This window comes from Littorina saxatilis, linkage group LG2 (assembly GCF_037325665.1).
Source record: "Littorina saxatilis isolate snail1 linkage group LG2, US_GU_Lsax_2.0, whole genome shotgun sequence".
NCBI classification, from domain to species: domain Eukaryota; kingdom Metazoa; phylum Mollusca; class Gastropoda; order Littorinimorpha; family Littorinidae; genus Littorina; species Littorina saxatilis.
In genome coordinates this window covers 70888361-70914242 of record NC_090246.1, presented here as the reverse complement: position 1 = coordinate 70914242, position 25882 = coordinate 70888361, and the positions used below count along the sequence as shown (strand labels likewise).

Sequence of the window (25882 nt, the reverse complement as noted above, 5' to 3'; positions counted from 1 at the left end):
TCACTTCGGGATAGTTGGGAGCCGGAGGAGGAGGAGGAGGGGAGGGAAGGGGAGAAGGAAGAGAAGGAGGATACGGAGGAGTATTTGGAGGAGAAGGAGGAGGAGGAAGAGGAGGAGGCGGAGGAGGAGAGAAGATGTGTGGTATGTATATTGCTTTGAGGTGTGATGAGCTGTAACATGCGTAGAGAAGAAGCAATATCGTGGTCTTTTTTGGGGACGGTTGTCAGAAACACGATACGCATTCGCATTCGAGACTACAACATACTTTCATTAATTTTGTTTATTTGCAGTCAGAAGTAGCCATAGGGCCGCGTCAGATTAAAACCGTTTTGACGTCGCCGGTGGAAAGGGGGCGGAAAGGGGGTTAAGGGGGGGGGGGGTCGAGGAACAGGAGCAGGAGTAGGAGATGGAGGATGCAAGTTCGATGGGGCTAGGGGTGGGGGGTGGGGGATAGTAGCCCGGAGGTATGATGATCTTGGCCTGCCACTCGGAGAGAGAAGAAGCAATCTTGATGTCTTTTTCGGGGACAGTACTCAGAAAGGCGATAAGCACTCAATTAGTCTGGGAACTCTTTTTGTCAGGAGGGGACTGTCTGTCGTGTCCCGGCACGTGCAACTTGATACTGACCATTTTTAGCGTGGAATCTGATCAGACTCATACGTCTCCCTGTCTGAGTTTCGCCCTCCCACTCAGTCTCTCCCCGGCTTCAGTGCTGGTCTCACCGTTTGCTATCATTGCAATACTAGTCATTGCAATCATCGCCACGTCTTATTCTGTATTTTACCATCTTGACATATCTTCATTCTAATTTTCTTCTTGTCATAAAGTTTATGATATATTCGTCATTGCCATCATCGTCGACGTCTTCGTCATTGTCTTTGTCGTTGTCGTCGTCGTCGTCGTCGCGTCCTCCTCCTCCCATTCAGTCTCCCATGGCTGGTCTCACCTTTCGACGCCTCCGTCATAGTTGCAGAAATCGTTGTCTTTTGTCTTTTCCTTGTCCTCATTTTACACTTTCCTCCTCCTCCTCCTCTTCCTCTCTCCTCCTCCTCCTCCTCCTCCCTCCTCCTCCTCCTCCTCCTCCTCCTCCTCCCTCCTCCTCCTCATCATCATCATCATCATCATCATCATCATCTTCATCATCGTCGTCCTAACACTCCCCTAACGAGCAAAAGCGGTAAGAGGACTATTTTGGTCACAAGATAGAGTTTCCAAACAAATCTGCCAACCCATTTCTTGATACAAGTGCAAAATTACTCAAGGCAGCGTAATATGGACCCAAACCCATGTTTAAATCAGCGATTGAAACACTGCTTCGGGAATTTTATTGATCATCTGCTATTATGAGGAAACGCCGGAAACGGATGTTTCTTTTTGTGTCTCGGTACACCAAACGTTTCCAGGTCGATTAAGCTGCAACGTACGTCACAGAATGTTTGAATTGTTTAAAAAAAAAAAAAAAAAGTCTGCTCGTATTACTGTTAGAAGAATTAGCACCTTGCGTGTTAACGAATGAACGGATGGAAAGACACAGTTACTTCAGTCTCCTGTCAGTAATCTTAGTAAAATAATGAAAAGTACAGTAGTAACGGTAATATATTAACAGTAATATTAACATGTAGATTAGTGATGGGCTATATAAGTCTATTAGTCATAGATGGGAGAAGAGGGGGGGGGGGGGAGGGGATCGTTTCAATGATGTTTCTTTTTTTATGGTGGAGCTAATTCCTCTTGTAGTCCTTTCTGTGATGTTTGTGTTGTAAGTGCTATTTTCTGTTTTTAAAACCAAATAGAAGAGAGAGAGAGAGAGAGAGAGAGAGAGAGAGAGAGAGAGAGAGAGAGAGAGAGAGAGAGAGAGAGAGAGAGAGAGAGAGAGAGAGAGAGAGAGAGAGAGAGAGAGAATTGAACTTTATTGAACTTTATTTTACAAGAATTTAGATTTAAGGCTACGCCTTTTCTTACAATCTGTCCTTGGGAGAGAGAGAGAGAGAGAGAGCACAAAATGACAAAGTAAGCAACATACAAATCAAAAGCAAAACATGCAACATGTTAATTGAAGTTACACATGTAATGTGATCGACGGTAAAATTCACACAAGACCATCGTTTACACTAATGCTTACAATGATTATATGGTGTAAATGATGATGATGAAGATGATGAAGATGATGATGAAGATGATGAAGATGATGATGATGATGATGATGATGATGATGATGATGATGATGATGATGATGATGATGATGATGATTTGATGATGATATTGATGATGATGATGGAAAATCGCAACATAAATTCCACATAATACATGACTGTAATAAAGAACATATTTTTGTAATTCATAAAGCTTTGCCAATTGTTGACAGCTACTTGCACATGTTAAGACTAGATATAGCCATCTAGGTAGACATATAATGATTATGCAGAGCTTGTTTAAAACTCTTTAGTGAGGTTAATGATCTTATTACAGACGGAATGGAGTTCCACACCATTGAGCCAGAGAAGGCTTGACTAGTTTTGAACAAATCAATCCTGGGTATTGGTGGTAGAAAATTGATAGACCCGTACCTTTCGGTGACTCTGTGAAATAGGTCCTGAATATAGTTGGGCACTTCGCCATGATATACTTTGTACATCATTACAGTCTTATTAAACTGTAACTGTTTAACTTGCGGCAGGTAGTTTAGATTCTTTAACTTCAAATCAGCTGATAATTGTGGACCATTTAACATGATTTTAGAGAGAGAGAGAGAGAGAGAGAGAGAGAGAGAGAGAGAGAGAGAGAGAGAGAGAGAGAGAGAGAGAGAGAGAGAGACTCAGACTCAGACTCATAACTTTATTACAAAAGGATAAAGGTTTTAGGCAAAGCCTATTCTTCCAACCTGTCCTTAATACAACACATAAAGACAGACGGACATAAAAAATAAAAATTCAATCATGTAAGATACAGAAATACATTGTATGGATTGCAACACAATGTGCATTTAAGGAATTATATAAGGAGAACTCAAAAATTACAACATTACATTGACATAGTTAAACCTTTCATTTTGAGAATTAAGTTGCTCAAATCAGCTACACATCCGTTAACACTAGTACAAAATGTTCAACAAAATAACAATCGAACAAGACATTTCATTCACGAATGATGTGTGAACGTGACTGTCTCTTAAACATTTTCACTGAAGTTGCATTTCTTATCTGTTGGGGGAAGGAGTTCCAGAGAAAAGCTCCCGAGAAGGCTAAGCTCGATTTGTAGAGGTCTATGCGAGGTATAGGAGGGATGATTTTTTGGAGAGAGAGAGAGAGAGAGAGAGAGAGAGAGAGAGAGAGAGAGAGAGAGAGAGAGAGAGAGAGAGAGAGAGAGAGAGAGAGTGAGTGAGAGTGAGTTATCGTTTGATGTGACTGTGATATCCACATTTATCAGTCTCAATGTCGAGAAAGGTGGAATCATATCAGATCGAGGCGTTAGGAGTGTTGACTTACACAGTTTGTGCTCGGGATAAATAAACAGAAAAGTCGTTATTCACCCGGAAAGTGTTTTCTCGCGCCAGCTGACATAATGGGAACATTGTTGTTGTGTAACAGTCTGAATAATAATTTGTATTCAGTGCAGACATTCCGAGCCTATCCCTTGTACGCTCGTAACAGTATGACCATAGACAGTGTTTACATTAAAAAATTACAGGTACTGTTCTTCCCACGTGTACGATATCTCTCCAGGCCTTTTACATGAGATAAAGGAGCACCTCTCACTTGGACATATACTAAAAACCAATAGTGTGGCTGCATTCCGTTCAGAGTAGTCTGTTCTTGTTGAATTAATTGTATTTGTTACAACTTTGTCAATCTGCAAAATTGGCGCACCAAATAATCTCCACTCTGCATAGAAAGCAGTCAGGCTGAACACCTTTTAAACAATTTTTTTTATATGTGGCACAAGTTGACGGATGTCCTAATGTAAAAACCTGACCGGATTTTAGGCAATAATTTACAAGTTGGTTTACATGGGAGGGAAGAACTCGTTAAAAGTATGCAATCACAGTATCTTAGGCCGGCTGACTTGAATCTTAATCATGGTTGTTGACGTAAAATGTTTGCGCTCGGGACCAATAAACATATAACTCATTCTTCACCCCAAAGGCGTTTCGTATAGTTTGTAGGATCGCTTGACAGACTTGTTGTTTAGTGTCAGTATGAAGAATAATTAGGGCGGGGATGTAGCTCAGTCGGTAGCTCGCTGGATTTGTATCCAGTTGGCCGCTCTCAGCGTGAGTTCGTCCCAACGTTCGGCGAGAGATTTATTTCTCAGAGTCAACTTTGTGTCCAGACTCTCCTCGGTGTCCAAACACCCCCGTGTGTACACGCAACCACAAGACCAAGTGCGCACGAAAAAGATCCTGTAATCCATGTCAGAGTTCGGTGGGTTATAGAAACACGAAAATACCCAACATGCTTCCTCCGAAAACGGCTTATGGCTGTCTAAAAGGCGGGGTAAAAAACGGTCATACACGTAAAATTCCACTCGTGCAAAAAACACGAGTGTACGTGGGAGTTTCAGCCCACGAACGCAGAAGAAGAAGAAGAAGAAGAAGAATAATTATATTCAGTGCACTCTTACCCAAACTTTGAACACAGACACTTTGTACATTCATAGCATAAAAAGGTACTTCTTCTTCTTCTTCTTCTTCTTCTTCTTCTTCTTCTTCTTCTTCTTCTTCTTCTTCTTCTTCTTCTTTGTTTATGGGCTGAAACTCCCACGTTTACTCATGCTTTTGCACGAGTGGGTTTTTACGTGTATGACCGTTTTTACCCCGCCATTCAGGCAGCCATACGCCGCTTTCGGGGGAAGCATGCTGGGTATTTTCGTGTCTCTGTAACTCACCGAACTCTGACATGGATTACAGGATCTTTTCCTTGGTCTTGTCCTTGCGTGTACACACGAAGGTACCATTCTCCCCACGTGCAGAGAGATGTTCATCGACACAGATCTGCCGAGGGAGGATTCTACATGTCTCAACGGCTAAGCTTAAAAAACGATCATTAACAACAACAGCAACAAAACAAAACACAAAAATAATGAACATTGCAACGCTGATTTAGCCGCCATTAGAGAATGGCGACTATTGTCCATTTACCGTGGGTGGACGTCACGGTAATGGTGCCTGATTGCCCCACCAATTAATGATAGTGGGTTCATGTGTCAACGTAATGACTTTTTCTTCAATGGTTCGTTTGTTCCGGTCACTGGATAATGCGAGCAAATTTCGAAAGTTTGGCTGGTTTATGACTGAACACTTGAATGCGTGCGTGTGTGTGTGTGTGTCGTGTGTGTGTGTGTGTGTGTGTGTGTGTGTGTGTGTGTGTGTGTGTGTGTGTGTGTGTGTGTGTGTGTGAGTGTGTTTGAGTGAATGAGCTCGCGAATCGTGCGTGTGTGTGTGTTTTGCTTTATATATTACTTCTTTAATTTGTATATTCATCATCGATGGTCCTATGGGTAGAGACCCTGGATCCGCGATTGCGGGTATGTTCAAATGCTTCGCGAATAATTTCCCCTGACGCTCTATCGTTATCAAAAGCAAAAGAGTATGATGTGTATGTAGTCTCGGACAACTCACACCCTTTTTTTCTGATGGCTGATCTTACTTTGAGAATATGCTGTTGTGTGTAAGTGTGAAAGTGTGATAGCAGCTAGCAAAGACCACCTGTAGGTCTATGCATATATAATTTACAGGATTAAGACCGCGAGTGTGACAGAGCCGCGCGATGACTTCAATTATTCAGGCTGCAGGTGTCCAACACTCTCATTAATGTGATCTATTTGTCTGATCTCTGATTACACGAAGCACTGGAATAATGGACCAGGGGAGTGTCAGTGGGGGCGGAATGAGAGAGAGAAGAGAGAGAGAGAGAGAGAGAGAGAGAGAGAGAGAGAGAGAGAGAGAGAGAGAGAGAGAGAGAGAGAGAGAGAGAGAGAGAGAGATCAAATCAAATCAAATCAAATCAAATCAAATCAAATCAAATTTTATTTTACGAGGGTTGTGGCATACGCAATATAAACGAGCTTCTTTTCAACCAGCCCTCGCCCAGAGAGGGACTATTCTAATCTTAAATACAAACGTAAAACAATTACAAAAGATAAGCATGACAGTAACAAATAAAACAAGTTGCGTAAGGCGAAATTACAACATTTAGTCAAGCTGTCGAACTAACAGAATGAAACTGAACTCACTGCATTTTTACAGCAAGAGCGTATACTCGTACTCGTAGCATCGTCAGTCCACCGCTCGATGCACAGGCAGTGAAATTGACAAGAAGAGCGGGGTAGTAGTTGCGCTGAGAAGGATAGCACGCTTTTCTTTATCTCTACTCTTTTTAACTTTCTGAGCGTGTTTTTAATCCAAACATATCACATCTATATGTTTTTGGAATCAGGAACCCACAAGGCATAAGATGGAATTGTTTTTAAATCGATTTCGGAAATTTTATTTTAATAATAATTTTTATTTTTTTATTTTCAGAGCTTGTTTTTAATCCGATTATAACATATTTATATGTTTTTGGAATCAGAAAATGATGAAGAATAAGATAAACGTAAATTTGGAGCGTTTTACAAAAATGGTTTTTTTTTTTACAATTTTCAGATTTTTAATGACCAAAGTCATTAATTAATTTTTAAGCCACCAAGCTGAAATGCAATACCGAAGTCCGGCCTTCGTCGAAGATTACTGGGCCAAAATTTCAATCAATTTGATTGAAAAATGAGGGTGTGACAGTGCCGCCTCAACTTTTACAAAAAGCCGGATATGACGTCATCAAAGGTATTTATCGAAAAAAAGAAAAAAACGTCCGGGGATAGCATTCCCAGAAACTCTCATGTCAAATTTCATAAAGATCGGTCCAGTAGTTTGGTCTGAATCGCTCTACACACACACACAGACAGACAGACAGACAGACACACACACACACACATACACCACAACCATCGTCTCGATTCCCCCCTCTACGTTAAAACATTTAGTCAAAACTTGACTAAATGTAAAAATAAAAAGGCAGAAAAACTATTCACAGGCCTATATACACGTTGTAGGCTATACATACATTCTTGCGTTATGAAACACTGATGCTTTATGGACAGATATGATCAATATGAAAATAATCAGAACGAAGTCTTCCATCACTGTGACTTTTCGTAATTTGACATTAAATGTAATGAGAGGTGTTTTTTGAAAGTATTGAGACTTGTTGGGGCTCGAACTGATTCCGGGAGAGAATTCCACAAAACGCTGCCAGAATAAGCTAAACTTGATTGAAAGAGATCTATCCGCGGAATGGGGACGTTGAATTTTCGGCTTGGTTTGGCTTTAAATTTGGTAATGAAAGCACGTGGTGCATGGCCGGAAAGGATTGTGTGAAGGAGCACGCCTTTATTTGATTTAAATCTTTCTTTTAAGGGCAAAATCTTAAGTTTTTTATAATCGTCGAAAACAAGACTGGATTGTTTTAATAGAACTGATTTTAGTGCTCGTCTATGTAGACTATACAGTGGTTTTAAAATATTTGCACTGTTTGTTTGTTTGTTTGTTTGCTTAACGCCCAGCCGACCACGAAGGGCCATATCAGGGCGGTGCTGCTTTGACATATAACGTGCGCCACACATAAGACAGAAGTCGCAGCACAGGCTTCATGTCTCACCCAGTCACATTATTCTGACACCGGACCAACCAGTCCTAGCACTAACCCCATAATGTCAGACGCCAGGCGGAGCAGCCACTAGATTGCCAATTTTAAAGTCTTAGGTATGACCCGGCCGGGCTTCGAACCCACGACCTCCCGATCACGGGGCGGACGCCTTACCACTAGGCCAACCGTGCCGGTATATTTGCACTGGCTGAGTCCCAGATGGTCGAACAATAATCCGTGATGGTTTGTATGTATGCATTATAAAATAATAACCTTGAGTGTGGATCAAGAAAGTGTTTTATTCTGTTCAACAAATATATTTTTCTCGACATGGTTTTACATAACGATCTAACATGATGGGTCCAAGATAAATTATTATCGTAATTTACTCCCAAAACTTTGTGGTCTCCTACTTCCGCTATTGCATCGTTGCCAATTAATAAGGAATGAGGATTATTCTTGATGTTTTGTGTTTTTTGACTTGTTGTAATTAACATGTATTTGGTCTTTTGGGGGTGAAGACTCATGTGGTTATATTCCGTCCAATTAATGAGATCATTTACACTGTTCTGCAATGATAAATAAACTTTGTCTAATTTTTTATCAGAAGTGTGTATGGTCGTATCATCAGCAAATAGTTCACAATCATCATTAACACTAAAAGGAAGATCGTTAATATACAGAGAGAAAAGAAGTGGCCCAAGGACAGAACCCTGGGGGACTCCATATAACACAGGTCTTTTGTTTGACATAGTGGAATTCACGCAGACGGATTGCTCTCGTCCGGCTAAGAAAGATAAGAGGAGGCATAGGGTTTGGGGTGACAATCTATACTCAGCTAATTTTCTTAAAAGTAACTCATGATTAATGACGTCGAATGCTTTTGCAAAATCGACGAATAGGACACCACAGAGTTCATTATTATTAATGTTGCTAAGCAAGTTTTCAAGAAGGTTTATTAATGCTGTGTGGCACGAATGATTTTCTCTGAAGCCTGACTGATTTGAATGAATATGGTCGTATTTCTTCAAATGTGCGGCCAAGTGTGTATATATGTGTTTTTCAAGTGGTTTGGATAAAACAGGAAGAATCGAGATTGGTCTGTAATTGGCGGGGTCAGAAGAATTACCTGATTTGAATAGCGGGATTACTTTTGCCTCCTTTAATTTGGCGGGAAAGTCAGATTTGTCCAGGCACAAGTTGTAAACGTATATCAGAGATTCTGGAATAAAAGGGGCAGACAACTTCAACATTTTCCCATCAAGATTATCTAGACCATGAGTACCATGTTTTAAGCATATCAGATAATGGAAGACTTCGCTCACAGATAACAGGGGGATGTCTAAATTATGTGTAATATTTTTGGAAACACAAAACTGTTTCAACTTGTCCAGATTATTCTGTTTTGATCTATCATTTGTGATTATTTTTTCAACAATAGAAGTGACATGATTGTTAAGATCATCCGCAGGTACATCAGTGACAGAAGATTATATGGTTTCTTTACGTGTCAACTGGTTGATCACTTTCCAGATGGCTTTTGAGTTTTGTTTCGTATTTGATGCAGCGAGCTCACGGTAATATTTTTTGTGAGCAGCACGTTTCATGTACGTTACTTCGTTTCTCTGCTTTCTGTACTCTTCTTCTCTGCCATTACGTTTAAGAAAATCGCGGTGATTAATCGCACATTGAATGTCGTGTGTAAGCCATTTTGGTTTTGGGTGTTGCTGCACACGAGAGAGAGAGAGAGAGAGAGAGAGAGAGAGAGAGAGAGAGAGAGATAGAGAGAGAGAGAGAGAGAGAGAGAGAGAGGGAGGGAGGGAGGGAGGGAGGGAGGGAGGGAGAGAGGGAGAGAGAGAGAGAGAGAGCATTTATACTATCAGCTCAGGTCGCAAGTCTTGACAGGGAGTGTTTACTGAAAATAAAAGTCAGCATAAATAAAGATTTCCCCCTTTTATGTCACACACTTTACCACCAGTGTCTTTCTCTTCAATACACCCTATCCTATAGTACGGAGTTTATTATCCGGATAATAAAAGAAATAATTAGGTTGTTTGTACTCTTCTCTCCTACGAATGTACTTTTTTGTGTGAATTGGAACTCGATTATCAATTCATCTTTTGTCTTGAGAACAGTTTCTTTATGTAATTATTTGTGCCATTAAACAACCAAGTACGGAACATTTTTGCGGTCAAGTCAGTACAAAATCCGACAGCTTTGTTAAATAATTCTTCACTTTTGGAACAGAAAGACCGACATGTATTCTAGGATTAATTTTAGCTCTCTGGTGTCATTCTCTATAGGATTTCTCAGTGCTTTGTGTTTTGTCTAAAAATATTATCTCCTCTGACTCCGAACTCAGATCTGTATCCCACGCCCTACCGATACACATTTACAGGCTACACATAACTTGATGTGAAGTTAAGTATAACCAGGGACAGATTGGTGCGGGGCTAAGGATTACGCCGATGTAATTTAATTCTGTTCATGTGGCGGTCAGTCTGTTGGCTAGCTTGCATGCTTACGGGAGAAACATTTACCGCTCCCTTAATGTGTACTGCCGGGAAGGGTGTGCACGACAAAGTGCTCATTTAGGTGGGAACCAAGCGCTTTTTCCGAAGGGTTGAAATTAAGATTTATGTAAGATGTTAGCCAATCAGACCCAGTGCTTGCCCACCCCTCCCCTTCTTATTTGGCACTTTCTGGCGCCCACTATCCCTGTATAGTGTCACCGTTTGATATTTTAACACACACAAAAACGTTTGTGTTCTAAGAAGCATATGACTGGTCTGTTCCTGTGACATGTTCACCGATCGTCCACTTTTGTGTGTGTGTACAGTGTGTTTCTTGTCTTTTCTCTTTCTCCATTTTGGCCTCGGGTGACCTGGTGATTTCTTTTGCTCTGTGTGCAGAACAACGAACTGGGAGCGGTTTCACACTGGGATCCGTCAACACTTCCTGTACGATCCTGACAAACCCGTGGTGGACGCGGTCCTCAGCGATCTCACCAAGAGAAACATCATCGATGTCGGTAAGCATGTAAACATTTAGATGTGAGACGCTTCCTGCGCTGAGAGAGTATAAGATTTGAAAATAATATATTTTTTAATTTTTTTTTATTTTTTTTTTTAAGATGTAAAACTTACATTTAGATGTAAGACTTTAAGGACAATATCGGAGCGCGGCAGATGTAGCTGTAGTTTCTCGTGCGGGCAACGGAAAATTTAGCTCTGTGGCCTTCTACTATCATAAGGTTTGGTCTCTTGGAGACGGATGTTCAGCTTTAAAGGCACTCTCCTTCCCTTGTAAACAGTTCGGCTCACCATCTTAGATCTATAGCTATCCAGGTTTTTACACTGGAAAAAACCCATCCCTTCACTTGGTCACATACCAAAAATGAACACTCTGACTGCTTGCTGTGGTGAGTTTTTGATGACTTGATTTCTTAAAAAGCCACATGTGACTTTTACGGAATTATTTCTTGGAAAAATATCCCACTTTGCAGAGACAGCACACAGACTGTTGATTTAGAGTAACTGTATACACGGGAAGGGGTGTGCCTATAGTGCGAATTGGTTATTGTGAACATGTTATGTGCTTTCTTTATTTATTTGGTGTTTAACGTCGTTTTCAACCACGAATGTTATATCGCGACGGGGCCGGGAAAGGGTGGAGATGGGATAGAGCGACTTGTCAATTGTTTCTTGTTCACAAAAGCACTAATCAAAAATTTGCTCCAGGGGCTTGCAACGTAGTACAATGTATTACCTCACTGGGAGAATGCAAGTTTCCAGTACAAAGGACTTAACATTTCTTACATACTGCTTGACTAAACTCTTTACAAAAATTGACTATATTCTATACATGAAACACTTAACAAGGGTAACAAGGAACTTAGTCGATAAATATCGACAGGGGGCGGACAAATGGTTTACATGTGAAATGTGTGTATATGGGTGTGGGTCTGAAACAAACAAACAAACAAACAAACAAACCATGTGAACCCCCTCCCACCGCTCGCGGGCTGAACGACTGACGTCACATGTCGCTTCGGTCTTTTCCAGAAGAACACCGCGTGTTCACCACGCCTTTCCAACTATGTGCTCCCATACAGTTTTGGTAGATACATGCTTGTGCAAGTATGTTATTAGTATTACCAATATGAATCTTATTTTCCTTTCGATGGTCAGTTTTACTCACCTCTGTAACGGCAGTCACCTCTGCGAATGCTGTCGAAGAATCTAACCGAAAGTAAACATTCTGGGAATCTACGCGCATCGGCCTTGACGCAAGTTCAATACTGAGCCAATGAGCGCGGCGCGAGAATCTTCCCGCACCGTAGACCAGATTAGTAGGTGCTTGATTTTGGTATTTTGATTTTACATAACATTAAACCTTTCTTGGGGTTCATGGTCATGGCAACAGCCATGATAATATATATCATGTATAATTTTACATTTCAGCATATTTGAATTACATGTCATCATACCAAACTGTCATACATTTTTATTCCCACATCATTCTGATTGATCACAACCAAACCTACTATCAGTGGACACATCCAAATGTAAGCGCCTGTTCTTGACAACTTTTAATCGATCTAAAAATAGCAACTTGCTGGGTCTTTTGCCGCCAACAGACACTGTTTGGCCTGTAGGTAAAATGTACAATGTATTTTCTGATTTGTGCACAAAAGCTTTTTTTTTTTTTAACATAACAATGTTTAATGTCATTGTATGTTTAAAAGACCATGGTCATATTTGTAAAAAAAAATGTTAAATTAGAAAATAAATAACATTTTGGTTCATGATTTTTCCTACACCTGTGCTGAAAATAAGAAATAAAAATGTCGGTATATAAGTCGCTCAAATATAATACAATTAGGTATGAATGGCTCGGTTTGAGTTTGTTGCAGTTGACCCTGCACAATGCGACCTATCATGTTTTTGCGATTTTGCCGTCACCCCTCCCATAGGGTGACGTATTTCACAACTTCCTGTGTTACACAAACTCTGTGATGACCAAATTTGCCTTCACTCCTCCCATAGGGTGACGGATTTCACAACTTTCCACAGATGAACAATGTTGCCTCCACCCCTCCCATAGGGTGACGGATGTCACAACTTCCTGTGTACACAAACTGATGACGTATTTCACAACAAAATGGCGCTGCCCATGGTCAACCTCGAAACTATCCGTATAGAATGGGGGCGTCCTCGCCCCCATAAAAAGAGAAACAGAATCCGTTAGTCGCCTCTTACGACATGCTGGGGAGCATCGGGTAAATTCTTCCCCCTAACCCGCGGGGGGAATGTTATGTGCTTCAGTAAGCTCAATAACATTGTAGACTAAGAACAACCTTCCTACTGTTGACACCATAATTGTGACCCTCCACCACGAAATGAGTCGCATGTCACCTCACGCGGTTCTGCGCTAGGCATAATATAAGTCCGGGGGGTGTCTAGTAACAGTGTGAGGGTCACCATAGTCGCAGGCTTATAACTCGAAAGGTTTTCGCTCTGTTCTAAAACGGTTTTCACCACTGGATAGAGCATAAAAAAACTCTTTAGGAAAATGTAATAATATGAAAATCATGCAAAGGTGACATGCAACTCATTCCCTTATGGAGGGTCACAATTATTGTCATGGCTTGTGGTCAGTACATGCTACTGCTTTTCGGGTACTAACGCGGTTAAAGGCATAGTCTTTCACGTGAATAAAAAAGGTTCTGCTCGCTATCTCAGATCTGGCCAGGCTGTTACATGGGGTAAGAACATTCCTCTGCTTGGACACATACCACACCTCAACATCATGACTCCGTCTTGTGCAGAGTGGGAATATCTACACGAGGAGAACTGTGTTATAAAGACTTATTACCAACTTTCTTTCTTTATTTGGTGTTTTAACGTCGTTTTCAACCGTTCAAGGTTTCCAACTGGTTATTGTGGTTATGTAATGTGCATTAGTCAGCTTAAGTGCACCCCGCACTCAATGCAATCTTCCGACTGTTGAAACCATGTTTTGTATTTGTTAAGGCCAGCACAGGCTGCTTCTTGGATTGAGGTGTGTGAGTGTGTGTGTGTGTGTGTGTGTGTGTGTGTGTGTGTGTGTGTGCGTGTGCGTGTGTGCGTGTGTGTGTGTGTATGGTGTGTGTATGTGTGTGTGTGTGTGCGTGTGTGTGTGTGCGTCAGTGTGTGTGTGCGTGTGTGTGTGTATGTGTGTGAGTGTGTGTGTGTGTGTGCGTGTGTGTGTGCGTGTGTGCGTGTGTGTGTATGTGTGTGGTGTGTGTATGTGTGTGGGTATGTATGTGTGCGTGCGTGCGGGCGTGCGCGTGATATTTTCCTCTTATCCATCTCTGTTTGTTTTGCAGAGCAAAAAGAGGGTGGGACACAAATCAAACTCATCATTACGTACGACGACGAGGGACAGGCCCTCTTCAAACCCATGAGGTAGGCATGTCTATTTTGTTAACAGTTATCGTCGGTGTCGTTAATGGCATTGTGGTTGTTTTGATCGTCGCTGTCGTCGTCCTCGTCGACCTTCTTGTTCTTCTTCTTATCTAACAAATAACTGAACAGCAAAAAGAAAAACAAAAAGAAAAAAAAGCTCCATCAAAACAACAATAATTTAAAAAAAAGACCTATTAAATCAAACCAACCAACAAACAAACAAACAACCAACCAACAAACAACAACAACAACAACAACAACAACAACAACAACAACAACAACAACAACAACAACAACAACAACCACAACAACAACAACAACAACAACAAATAAACAAACAAACAAACAAACAAACAAACAAACAAACAAACAAACAAACAAACAAGCGAAGATAATTCAATGAAATAAAATGAAATAAAAACAAGTGTATCATGTGTTGCCAGTCTCGCTTGAAATTGTATACCTGAAACAACGACTTTAAGAGGCTACCAACAGTAGAAAAAACACCCCAGAAAAACTGCATCAGCAATGTTTGCAGCCATCAATTGGCCGGCAAGGATGCGACACGTCAGAATAGCTCCACATTTCACCACACACCTGAGCACAGTCAAGAGAGCAATGACCAGACTAACAAAAAGTGTAATCTTAAAGTCAGGGTCCTTCCTGAGAAAAAGATGAGTTCATCATATCAAATGCCTGGCTCATGGGACATAAGAACATCCCTCGACTTTGCCTCATACCAAAAATCAACATCCTGACTGCATATATACTTCCTGCGCTCAGAGAGAATTTTCTGAAGAATTGATTTCTGAGATTTTGCTACCAGTGTCCGTTGAGAAACGAATTCATCAAACATTCCCACTCTGCACAGAGAACGCAAAGGCTGTTGATTTTTGGTATGTATCCGGTTGGAAACTCCTGGCCAGCTATGTGACGGTGAGCCGATTCGTTTTCACGGCAAGGACCATGCCTTTAAATCGGCAACGACCAGAACCTCAAAAGTCTTATCTTAGCCATGTCTCGTCTCTCATGTTGCTGAATACAGACACCTTCTAACGAGTCGAAGAAAACCTTTTTTCTAATTTTTGTTACTTCTTACTTCTGTACTTTTTAACAAAATAAATCAATAAAAAGAAGCGAGTGCTAGCTCGTGCATTAAAAAGCGTTGAATAAGGGGGCTTACTATGTCAGCAACCAGAAGCTCAATTCAGCAATGGACCAGTGACATGTTCGACTTCCCGCGTGTCACAAGTTAACTTCATGTGATGACTCAGAGGCGGTATTCATGTAATACTTCCGTGTAACCGCCATGTAACCGGGTAATTCTCTGGTTGGCAGGAAATAATTCCTGTCCAAAATCTCACAGATGTTTGACTCAGACGACAATGAACATCAGTTGGCAGGCCCGTGCGAATTGCTCGCTCTAACATCCCGGCAGACGGTATGGCAATACAGGTATTGGCAAGATGACCAAAGAAATAGCCCCAGCGGTCACATAGCAGACTTTATCCTGAGACAACAGCGGAGGTAACATTGCATAACTCTTTGGCAATCGCACGGAACAAAAATATCCGTGTTGCCTCGCTCAAACAGCCGATAATAACAGGCGACTGCCTGGTTCGAATCGGTCGCTCAAACAAAAGCAGGCCACCGGGATTTGCAGACACAAAAAATGCTGTTCACATGGAGGACTTTGGTGGTTGGTGGAAAGTCTACGAGTCAAAATCGCAGAGAAGTTGACTATGTGCCATTAAATATGACTGTAACGCTGTTTTCGGGTTCGAAATTTGTGTGCAATGCAATGTTCGTGAAAAATCTGTTACTTGAAGACAAGTCTTTTTTCGATGAAGGAGTTCCGTCCCAATTCAGTCCCTTCCAATGACCCCGTACTTCTGTCAGTCTCTGTGTAAAGCGTTGGCTCTGTTTTCTGTAAAATGCCCTTTACGCTTGCTGCGTGGGTCAAATAGATAATAATATAAATAAGTAAATTCTGTTTGACCCGTCTAAGCACACTGACGCGTGTCACCATAATTTTCTTCCGGTAATCATGCATTTTCATCCAGGAATTTGTCACTGTCAGTGCAGTTTGCGAACGGTCGCACTTGCCGCGCTACGCGTACGTGTTTGTGTTGTATGTTTGTTCCCCGTTTGTTTATCTACCCCCTCTGGACGGGTTTGCTTAGTTTGAATTCCTCCACCTTCCCCATCCCTTCGTCCTTGGCGTGTTCCTGTAGCGAGTGTATCACGACGACCCAGGTTTGTTTTCATTGGCATTCCAAGCGAGCACGGTGCACTTGGTAGAGACATTACAAAATCTCTAACTACTCCCACAGGCTCGTGACTCTCGGTTTTGATGGAGGGTGGGACAGGGATCTGTGAATGTTTCAAAAGCCTTATAAAACCTTAGAAGACCCTTCAATGATTAAATACAATACTTGCACTGAGTAGAATATAGGCAAAAACCACATTCCTAGCGGGCACGCTGCACTTTGTAACTGACAACAAACTTTAGGTTCGTGACTCTTGGTTTTGATGGAGGGTGGGACAGAGATCTGTGGATGTTTCAAAAGCCTTATAAAACCTATAGGAGACTCTTGATGAATTAACGACATCACTTGCACTTAGTACAATATAGGCAAAAACCACATACCTAGCGGGCACGCTGTGCTTTGTAACTAGACAACAAACTTTAGGTTTGTGACTCTTGGTTTTGATGGAGGTTGGGACAGGGATCTGGGGATGTTTCTTCTTCTTCTTCAGCGTTCCAGAAATTCTGGTGACGTGTGAGCTCGTTTGCCCATTTGGGTTCCCCACACTATACTCTGAGAGCATAGTCAGCTTCACTCCGCTTTTGTTGGGTAGGCATGCTGGGTATTTTCGTGTTTCCATAACCCACCGAACTCCGACATGGATTACAGGATCTTTTCCGTGCGCACTTGGTCTTGTGCTTGCGTGTACACACGAAGGGGGTTAAGTCACTAGCAGGTCTGCACATAAGTTGACCTGGGAGATCGGAAAAATCGCCACTCTTAACCCACCAGGCGGCAGCGACCGGGATTCGAACTCACGACCTCCCGTTTAGGAAGCCGACGTCTTACCACTGCGCCACTTCGCCCGTCGGGTGGATGTTTCAAAAGCCTTACAAAACCTTAGAAGACTCTTCATTAATTAAACACAATACTTGCACTGAGTAGAATATAGGCAAAAACCACATTCTTAGCGGGCACGTTGCACCTTGTAAGGCCAAATCAAATACAGGCTCGTGACTCGCTTTTGATAGAGTTTTGGGTAGGGATGGAAGGATGGAAGGATTCGTAAGCCTTATAATACTTCAAGAGACGCTTTAACTAATTAACTCTATCACTTGCACTTAGTACATGTAGGCAAAAACCACGGATGTGTGAAATTCGCTTCTGGGTGGGTTTGGAGCGTTGATGGAGGTTTTCTAAGCCTTACTACAGACACACATATAAATGGTTCATTCACATTTAAAACAAAAAACCCACTCCTTCCCCCATTATGTGCACTCTGTGTTTATTATAGGCAAAAAACACTGGCGCATGACACTGGTTTTTTTGTGAGGGTCGGGCTATAGTGGAGGTTTCCTTAGTCTTACTAGCTATAATATGTAGTAAGGCTTAGGACTGAGACTCCTACCCTCATATCCCACCCCAAACCAGTGTTACATGTATGTGCCTGTGACAAAAACCTGTCTCCGCTGAGCAGCTACGTAACCTCCAACCTGAACATGTTTTTTGTTCAGATGCACGTTCGTGTGTGCACCCATGCAGCCTTGTATACGGAATATATGTAAAGATGATGCAGAAAAGGACGGAAACAGACACTTATTTAATGGGGCTGGTACTGTAGATATTGAAATAAGGCAGCTATGATTTTGAAACAGGGTCATGCACGTCGAGACTGTAAATGTACAGATGAAGGGGGCAAGTTCGTACACGCTCACAGCTAGATATTTAAATAGTGTGTGCAGGAACACAAACACACAAAGACACACCAACTCGCTTTTTTCTACATGTATAGACACACATATATCAAGTACGAAGCTGGTCCTCCTCAAAGTGCCTTTTCACGTAATATAAACGTTCGCTTGAGTTCGTGTCCCTATTATTTCTCGATTTACTACCGTACCCATCCTGATAATCATCGGTCCACGCTATCGCTCATGGTCTCTCTGACAGGGTGCATAATTACTGCGTTGAATCTATCAAAACAAGAATACAGAGTTATCTCCCAACTGAGTCGAAAGAGATTGCAGATTGCCCGACTTCGGCAGTGACCTCCGTTCTGTTCTTCACAGTTATGATAAAGACATCGTTCCAAGGTTAAAACAAGTCGAAATGTTGAGACTGCTGTGGGAAGGAGACCGTGATATTGTTGCATCACTCCCAACTGGTTACGGAAAAAAGTATCGTCTGTTTCGTAGCCATAGTTGATTATCATGTGACACTTTTGCCATATTTAGAGTTGTTTGCACAGTAAATACACCCGCGAAAGATAGCTCGCTTGAAACTGTCTTACATATCAATTCTTTTGTAATTTAAAAATTACACAACACCATGAAAAATCATTATCGACGATCGCGAATCTGCTTATATTTACTTTACTTTACTTTATTTGGTGTTTAACGTCGTTTTCAACCACGAAGGGTTATATCGCGACGGGATCTGCTTATATCAATAACACATTACGAAAAGCTCTTAATATGTAAAAAAAAAAAAAAAAAAAGAAATCGATTTTTTACCCACAAAAAGAAAACCAAGGCATCCTGTCAGGGAGACATGAGACCCGAAGGGAAGTAACTCATTTTGACCTGAGTTCAGGATGTACTGTACCATGTTTAACTGAATAAAACCTTGTTTAAACCAAGTGCCTTTTCGCAAATTAACGTCCCTGCTTTTTAAACAATATGCTCAAGAATTCACAATTATGTATGGTTTTAAGTAATTAGCAGTTTAAAAAGTGCTTTCCTGGTAAAAACTAAATAGTATTTGAGTATAGGCTACTTTAAATTGCCTCATATCAGCATGTTTTTTTGATTGAAGTTGATTAGTAGGTTTCACTGAGTGGGCAAATCGTCTTTGTTCTGAACATATGAACCTTGGTGAACAGATTGTAAATTAGTGAGATTATTATCAAGTGTTGTTGGTTTAAGCGTGTGTTATTCGCCGTTGCTGTATGCAATTGTTTCACACAAAAACAACATCTAGAACGATAACAAGCAAAATGCTTATGGACAGGCACGTATTGTCACTGTTAATGTTTCAGATATCCACGTGAGACGGAGACTTTACCAGATCACTTTTACTTTGCCGACTATGAGCGACATATTGCGGAAATTGCAGCTTTTCACCTTGACAGGTAAGTTATTTCCCTGGACATTGCTTTAGACGAATTGCTTCCCCTTTGAAATCAGTGATGAAATTGTGTTTATTATCAATGTGTCTCTGCGGACCGTTCCTCACTGGAACTTTCGTATCTGTTTTGAATCTGACTTTTGTCTGTCCGTGTGTCGATGTGGAGTAGTCCATCGAAGACAAGTTGTATTGGGGGGAGGGGGGGGGCCTTTATCAAGCGAAAACGTGCTTCAGCGAACAAAAATCTATTGCAGAAAGCCATAACTTTCTCTTGGTGAGTACTTTCTTTCAGGGTGTGTGTGTGTGTGTGTGTGTGTGTGTGTGTGTGTGTGTGTGTGTGTGTGTGTGTGTGTGTGGCCGTAGCCGTAGCCGTGCGTGCGTAGGTGCATACATGTGTGTGTGTGGCCGTAGCCGTGCGTGTGTTTGTTCGTGCGTGCGTACGGGAATACATGTGTGTGTGTGTGTGTGTGTGTGTGTGTGTGTGTGTGTGTGTGTGTGTGTGTGTGTGTGTGTGGCCGTAACCGTGCGTGCGTAGGTGCATACATGTGTGTGATTGTGCGTGTGTGTGTTGTGTGTGTGTGTTGTGTGTGTGTGTGTGTGTGTGTGTGTGTGTGTGTGTGTGTGTGTGTGTGTGTGTGTGTGTGAGTGCGTGTGCAGTGTGTTTGTCAGTTATACCGCCCTTCTTCCGGTGATTTAAGATTGTTTGTTTTGGCTTCCTGGCGTCCCTCATGTCGATCCCTTTATTCATCAAGCTCTATCTGGCATGAACATGTTCACCCACTCACCAGTTCCACAACTGACAACACATTAAAATTGTCGACGCAGCTTTGTTTTGGCAAATAATTAACAGCCATTTGCACGTTTTTGTACTTGTTCGGAAGATGTTTACTTGCCTGAGGGCAAAACCTTGAGAAAAAACATTACAACTTATATCTTAGGTACATACTAGGGCCGACAGGCCACTTACCACAGGTCTCTGGTGGTTGAGTTGTTGTCAAGGCTGACATGGTTTCTCGGTCACTTGATGTTCATATTAATTCAACTCTGGATAGGGGGGTTGTGTCGGGTGGAGGTGGGTTTGGTCATATGTGTGTGTGTGTGTGTGTGTGTGTGTGTGTGTGTGTGTGTGTGTGTGTGTGTGTGTGTGTGTGTGTGTGTGTGTGTGTGTGTGTGTGTGTGCTTTCTTTCTTTCTTTCTTTATTTGGTGTTTAACTTCGTTTTCAACCACGAAAGTTATATCGCGACGGGGTGTGTGTGTGTGCTACGCTTTCCGATCTTACATCCTGTTTCATAGCTGTCCACATCTTGTTTTTGATAACGTAAGAAGCAAACAAACAACCACTTAATCAAAACAAGACAAGTGTAATGCGTTATCCTTTTTGATCAACATTCGGTGAATGGGATAGCAGTCATGTTTTTCTGAAACTTGTTGTCCGACCATAGTCTACTCCATGTTTGCGTCTTTCTTTCTTTCTTTATTTGGTGTTTAACGTCGTTTTCAACCACGAAGGTTATATCGCGACGGATTTGCGTCAGCTAGATGTGAATCCATAGGTTGCTGGGTGCGTTTAAAAGAAATCATTATTGTACATCACATTTAAATTGCTAATAATGAAGGTGTCGTTAACTCCTGTGACGGAATTTAATTATCAAGATGATAGGTTAATGCACTTGTCCCCACCTATTGTAGGTCTCGTCACTGGCGCTCCTTTTTCTGTTTTTGAATACTCCCAAAATAAAGTTACCTTACACTCCTGAATTTCGTTGAAGCTGACTATCGCTCTCTCTGTCTGATTCTTTCTGTTGTCTGTCTGTCTGCCCCCTCCCCCCTTCCCCCCTCTCTGTCTCTCTCTCTCGCTCTCTCTCTCGCTCTCTCGCTCTCTCTCTACCTCTCTCTCTCTGTCTCTCTCTGTCTCTCTCTCTTTCTCTCTCTCTTTCTCTCTCTCTCTCTCTCTCTCTCTCTCTCTCTCTCTCTCTCTCTCAGATTGTAAGAAAAGGCGTAGCCTTAAATCTTAATCCTTGTTAAATAAAGTTCAATTCAACTCAATTCTCTCTCTCTCTATGTCTCTCTCTCTCTCTCTGTCTCTCTGTCTCTGTCTCTGTCTCTCTCTCTCTCTCTCTCTCTCTCTCTCTCTCCCGATCCCATACTCTGGTTCAACACGTTTGCTCTAGCTTTGTTCATCTTTGGCTCGATTTTAACTTAGACACTACTTTGCAAATTAGATAGTGCTGAGCTCGAAGGGGAAAGCATACAATAGACAAAGGAAACCGGATGGAAAAGTTCAGAGACAATCTCATTTGTGATGTGACGTCATGTAGAGCTTTTTGTGTTGACAGCATAGGACACGGTCAGAATTTGAAGGTGAATATCTGCTCTACTTGCTTTCACATGTGATCATCCATTTCTGTTGGCACACGACCTAGTTCGGTCCTGGTTAGTGATATTACGTCAGGATAATTCACATAGCTTTGAGGTGTAAGTAGGCTTTATTTTCGACTCACTTATGAATGCGTAATTTTACCAGTCTTGGATGTTTTGTATGTGTGTGTGTGTGTGTGTATGTGTGTGTGTGTGTGTGTGTGTGTGTGTGTGTGTGTGTGTGTGTGTGTGTGTGTGTGTGTGCAGAGAGAGAGAGAGAGAGAGAGAGAGAGAGAGAGAGAGAGAGAGAGAAAGTGAGAGACAGTCAGACAGACAGACAGACAGACAGACAGTCAGACAGACCTAGAGCCAGCGACAGAGAGAGAGAGAGAGAGAGAGAGAGAGAGAGAGAGAGAGAGAGAGAGAGAGAGAGAGAGAGGAGAGAGAGAGAGAGGAGAGAGAGAGAGAGAGAGAGAGAGAGAGAGAGAGAGAGAGAGAGAGAGAGAGAGAGAGAGAGAGAGAGAGAGAGCGCCAACGTTCACATTCGACTCTTTATCGAAAGGAATGGGATGGGGGGAAATGTTCCGAAAAAAAGTAGACTGGAAGTAAAACCAGTTTTCAGGACGTTATAAGTTGTTTGCCGACCGGTCTCTCAGCGCGAGTAAATGTCGTGACGTGTCAGTGTCACTTCAAAGACACGGGTCACCGGTCGAGCGCAAATGTATATGTTTTGAACCAGCTTGGAGTGAAAGGTTAGGTTGAAGAGCAAGAAAGAGAGAGAGGGGGGGAGAGAGAGAGAGAGGGGGGGAAGAGGGGGGAGAGAAGGAGAGAGAGAGAGAGAGAGAGAGAGAGGGAGGGAGGGAGAGAGGGAGAGAGAGAGAGAGAGAGAGAGAGAGAGAGAGAGAGAGAGAGAGAGAGAGAGGGGGCGAGAGAGAGGAGGTAGAAATATCGAGATAGAGAGACGAGAGAGCGAGAGAGTGAAAGAGGGTGTGTATGGAGGTTGTGAGTCAGTGGTTGTTTAATTGCGTACCAAAAGTCCCAAAAGCATTGATTTACGTAGGGGAAAGTCGCTAAACCTGGAACAGTTAAGGAGAAACAGCCGTACCAGACAAAAAAATAGATATTGCAAAGCGTTCTTTATATTGCCACATACTAGACTCTATCAGTAAATAAACGAACCACATAAAATAAAATAAAAGTCACGCAACTCATCAGACTGATCATAATAAAAAAAATCTGCATTTGTTCCAGGTTGGACGCATGGGTGTGTAAAGTGAAACACTGTGTTGTCAAACTCGGAACACATACAAACACACCCTGACTCTCTTTCTAGCTCTGTCTGTGTCACACACACACATATACACCCACACACTCTCATTCACACACAAATAAGTACACATTGCCACACACACAAGATAAATATAAATACGTCATAACATTTTGATTAAGCCATTTTATGTAAATGTCTTTATTTCAACATCATATTTTGATTTTTACCAAGGAAATAACAAACCGGATAGCAATTTAAGCCTTAAATGTAAAACAAAAAGATAAATAAGGGCTTGGTCTAAAAAGGACTGAAAAACAAAACCTTAAAAAAAAGAAGGAAAAAATAGGCAAAGAACCGATTTTGCAGACAATGTCCTTTGTCTTCTACTATCAGCGCAGTCATCGTGTGATTACTGTGTGCACTTCTGGCACTATAACATATCCTCAGGGGAGTTGGTGCCACACATGAAGCAGTACCACGAAATTTCGCAGCTTCATTTGTACCCCTCTTCTGTTGACAAATAGATATAAAAGGGTTACCTGCCCAATTGACTCAATGTAAAAATCATTACGCATAAAGTCTCACAGCAAATAACTAAGAACATGTTCTCATGGGAGTCGGTGCCACACATGAAGCAGTACCAAGTGCTTTCCCCCGGGATAGAACGTATCGTCGAGAATGTTCTCCTTTTTTCCCTCTGATCAGAAGATATTCCCCTCTTGTTTCTCTGAGCAGAAGATTTTGTAGCTTCATTCTTTCCTCGTTTCTGTTGACCTGCTCGCCTTTTTGCAAGTAAAATCTCCAGCATTTGCTTGAAAGGAGAAGATTGTTTTTTTTCGTGATGATCTCTTCGACGAGCTTGTGGTTGTACGTTGCAGGACATCAGCAGCAGGTAAGCTTACATTTGCTGCTGACACCAAGCAATCATAATGACCAGAATCTTCATGTACAGTGTACAAAACAACGATGGGGGGTGACGTTGGCAAATTTATTTCAGCTTCAAGAATGCTATTGATTAGTTCTTGTTCTATCTCTGGTGTTAATGTAGAAGATCTTTCTGTGAACTTTACTTCTTCTTTTGCAAATTTTTTTGTTTCCTTCTAAATGACTTTTAAGAGTTGTGACAGTAACACCATATGCTCTTGATGCGCAACGCAAACCCATATCTCCGTTTTTCACTGCCGACAAAGCGCAGCCCATTTCTTCTGGTAACCACCGCCGTTCGGGTCTCATAATACTGTCAAACAAATCAATCAGTCATTCAATAAAATTTATAGAAAGGAAAAACACAACAAAACCGAAAAGATAATTGAGTACGTGAATAAAACAGCAGTGTTCTGTTTATTGTTTGATGAGGGTAAGATGGAACAGAATGCGGCAAAGCTGGAACACTGTTCCATGTTTGCCTCTCGTATGTGTTCCATCATTGCCGCATGGCACCTGCATGGATTTCGCGTTTTTCTGTTGGATACACGTGACGTTTCAAATCTTGTTTTCCGTTCAAGTTATTGCAAATCTATGAAGGTTTATCACAGCAATCAACATTTTACGTGAACGTACATAGATAAAGAGTGATAATACGAATTGTAGACGGTGGAAATAAGAAGAAAGAAGAAAAGTTTAAAAAACGTACCATTTTTTTTGTTTTGCCGCGGTAGTCATTTTGTTTGCTGGAATAATATCAAGGCCGAATGTCACTAGACATTTCTGCAAAACAATTGTTTATGAATTGTTCTCCGTTGATCGCATATTGAGGTGTTCCAAGTTGGCCGACTGTTCCGGGATTGGCGACTTTCCCTTATCCCCGATTGTCTGTTTCTCTTTCTAAACGCATGCCTATCTGTGTGTCTACCTTTAGGTCTCTGTCTGCCTCTTTGTCCCCCCCTCCACACACACACATATACGCTGTGACACACAGCGCACAGACATTGTCCCAGCTTTTACCCCTCCCAGTCTTCTAACTTTACCTCTTAACTTTCTTTTTTAGCCGCATGACTTTGCTCAACACTTTTGATTTATTTCCAACGTCTTTTTTGTGGACTTTAAAGCAATAACTTTTATTTGTGTGATTCGAAACTGCAGCCGTCTTATTTCATAACAAAAGAAACGCGACGCCGATTTTCACATTTATTTTTCCCCCAAAAAACCCAACCAGTATTCATTTCATTTATAAGCGTTCAAAGATATTTTTTATTGTGGAACAAAATAAGTTAATGTCTTCGCAAACTGCAGTTTTGTGCCTTCCAGACGGTCGTAACTTTAGGTCTTGGATATTTTCCCCGCCCACAAACTTGGATAGTTTCAAGCCAGTTTGTCGCTGAATTAAAAGAGAAAAGGAAATCAATCAATCAATCAATCAGTATGAGGCTTATATCGCGCGTATTCCGTGGGTACAGTTCTAAGCGCAGGGATTTAAATTTTTTTTTTTTTATGTAATTTATATCCCGCACATATTCAAGGCGCAGGGATTTATTTATGCCGTGTGATATGGAATCTTTTACACAATACATCACGCATTCACATCGGCCAGCAGATCGCAGCCATTTCGGCGCATATCCTACTTTTCACGGCCTTATTATTCCAAGTCACACGGGTATTTTGGTGGACATTTTTTTTTTATCTATGCCAAAACAATTTTGCCAGGAAAGACCCTTTTGTCAATCGTGGGATCTTTAACGTGCACACCCCAATGTAGTGTACACGAAGGGACCTCGGTTTTTCGTCTCATCCGAAAGATTAGCACTTGA

General features: G+C 41.7%; 1 protein-coding gene across 2 annotated transcripts in view; it reads left to right on the top strand.

Moving 5' to 3' along the window:
• LOC138959627 (extracellular serine/threonine protein CG31145-like) overlaps positions 1 to 25882 on the top strand; it is a 97028-nt gene that overhangs the window by 49825 nt on the left and 21321 nt on the right. For both annotated transcript variants that reach the window (XM_070331188.1, XM_070331189.1), the window contains exons 3-5: positions 10595 to 10713; positions 14053 to 14131; positions 19418 to 19510. In XM_070331188.1, the coding sequence (XP_070187289.1) occupies positions 10595 to 10713; positions 14053 to 14131; positions 19418 to 19510 (291 nt within the window). The remainder of the gene's footprint in view (positions 1 to 10594; positions 10714 to 14052; positions 14132 to 19417; positions 19511 to 25882) is intronic.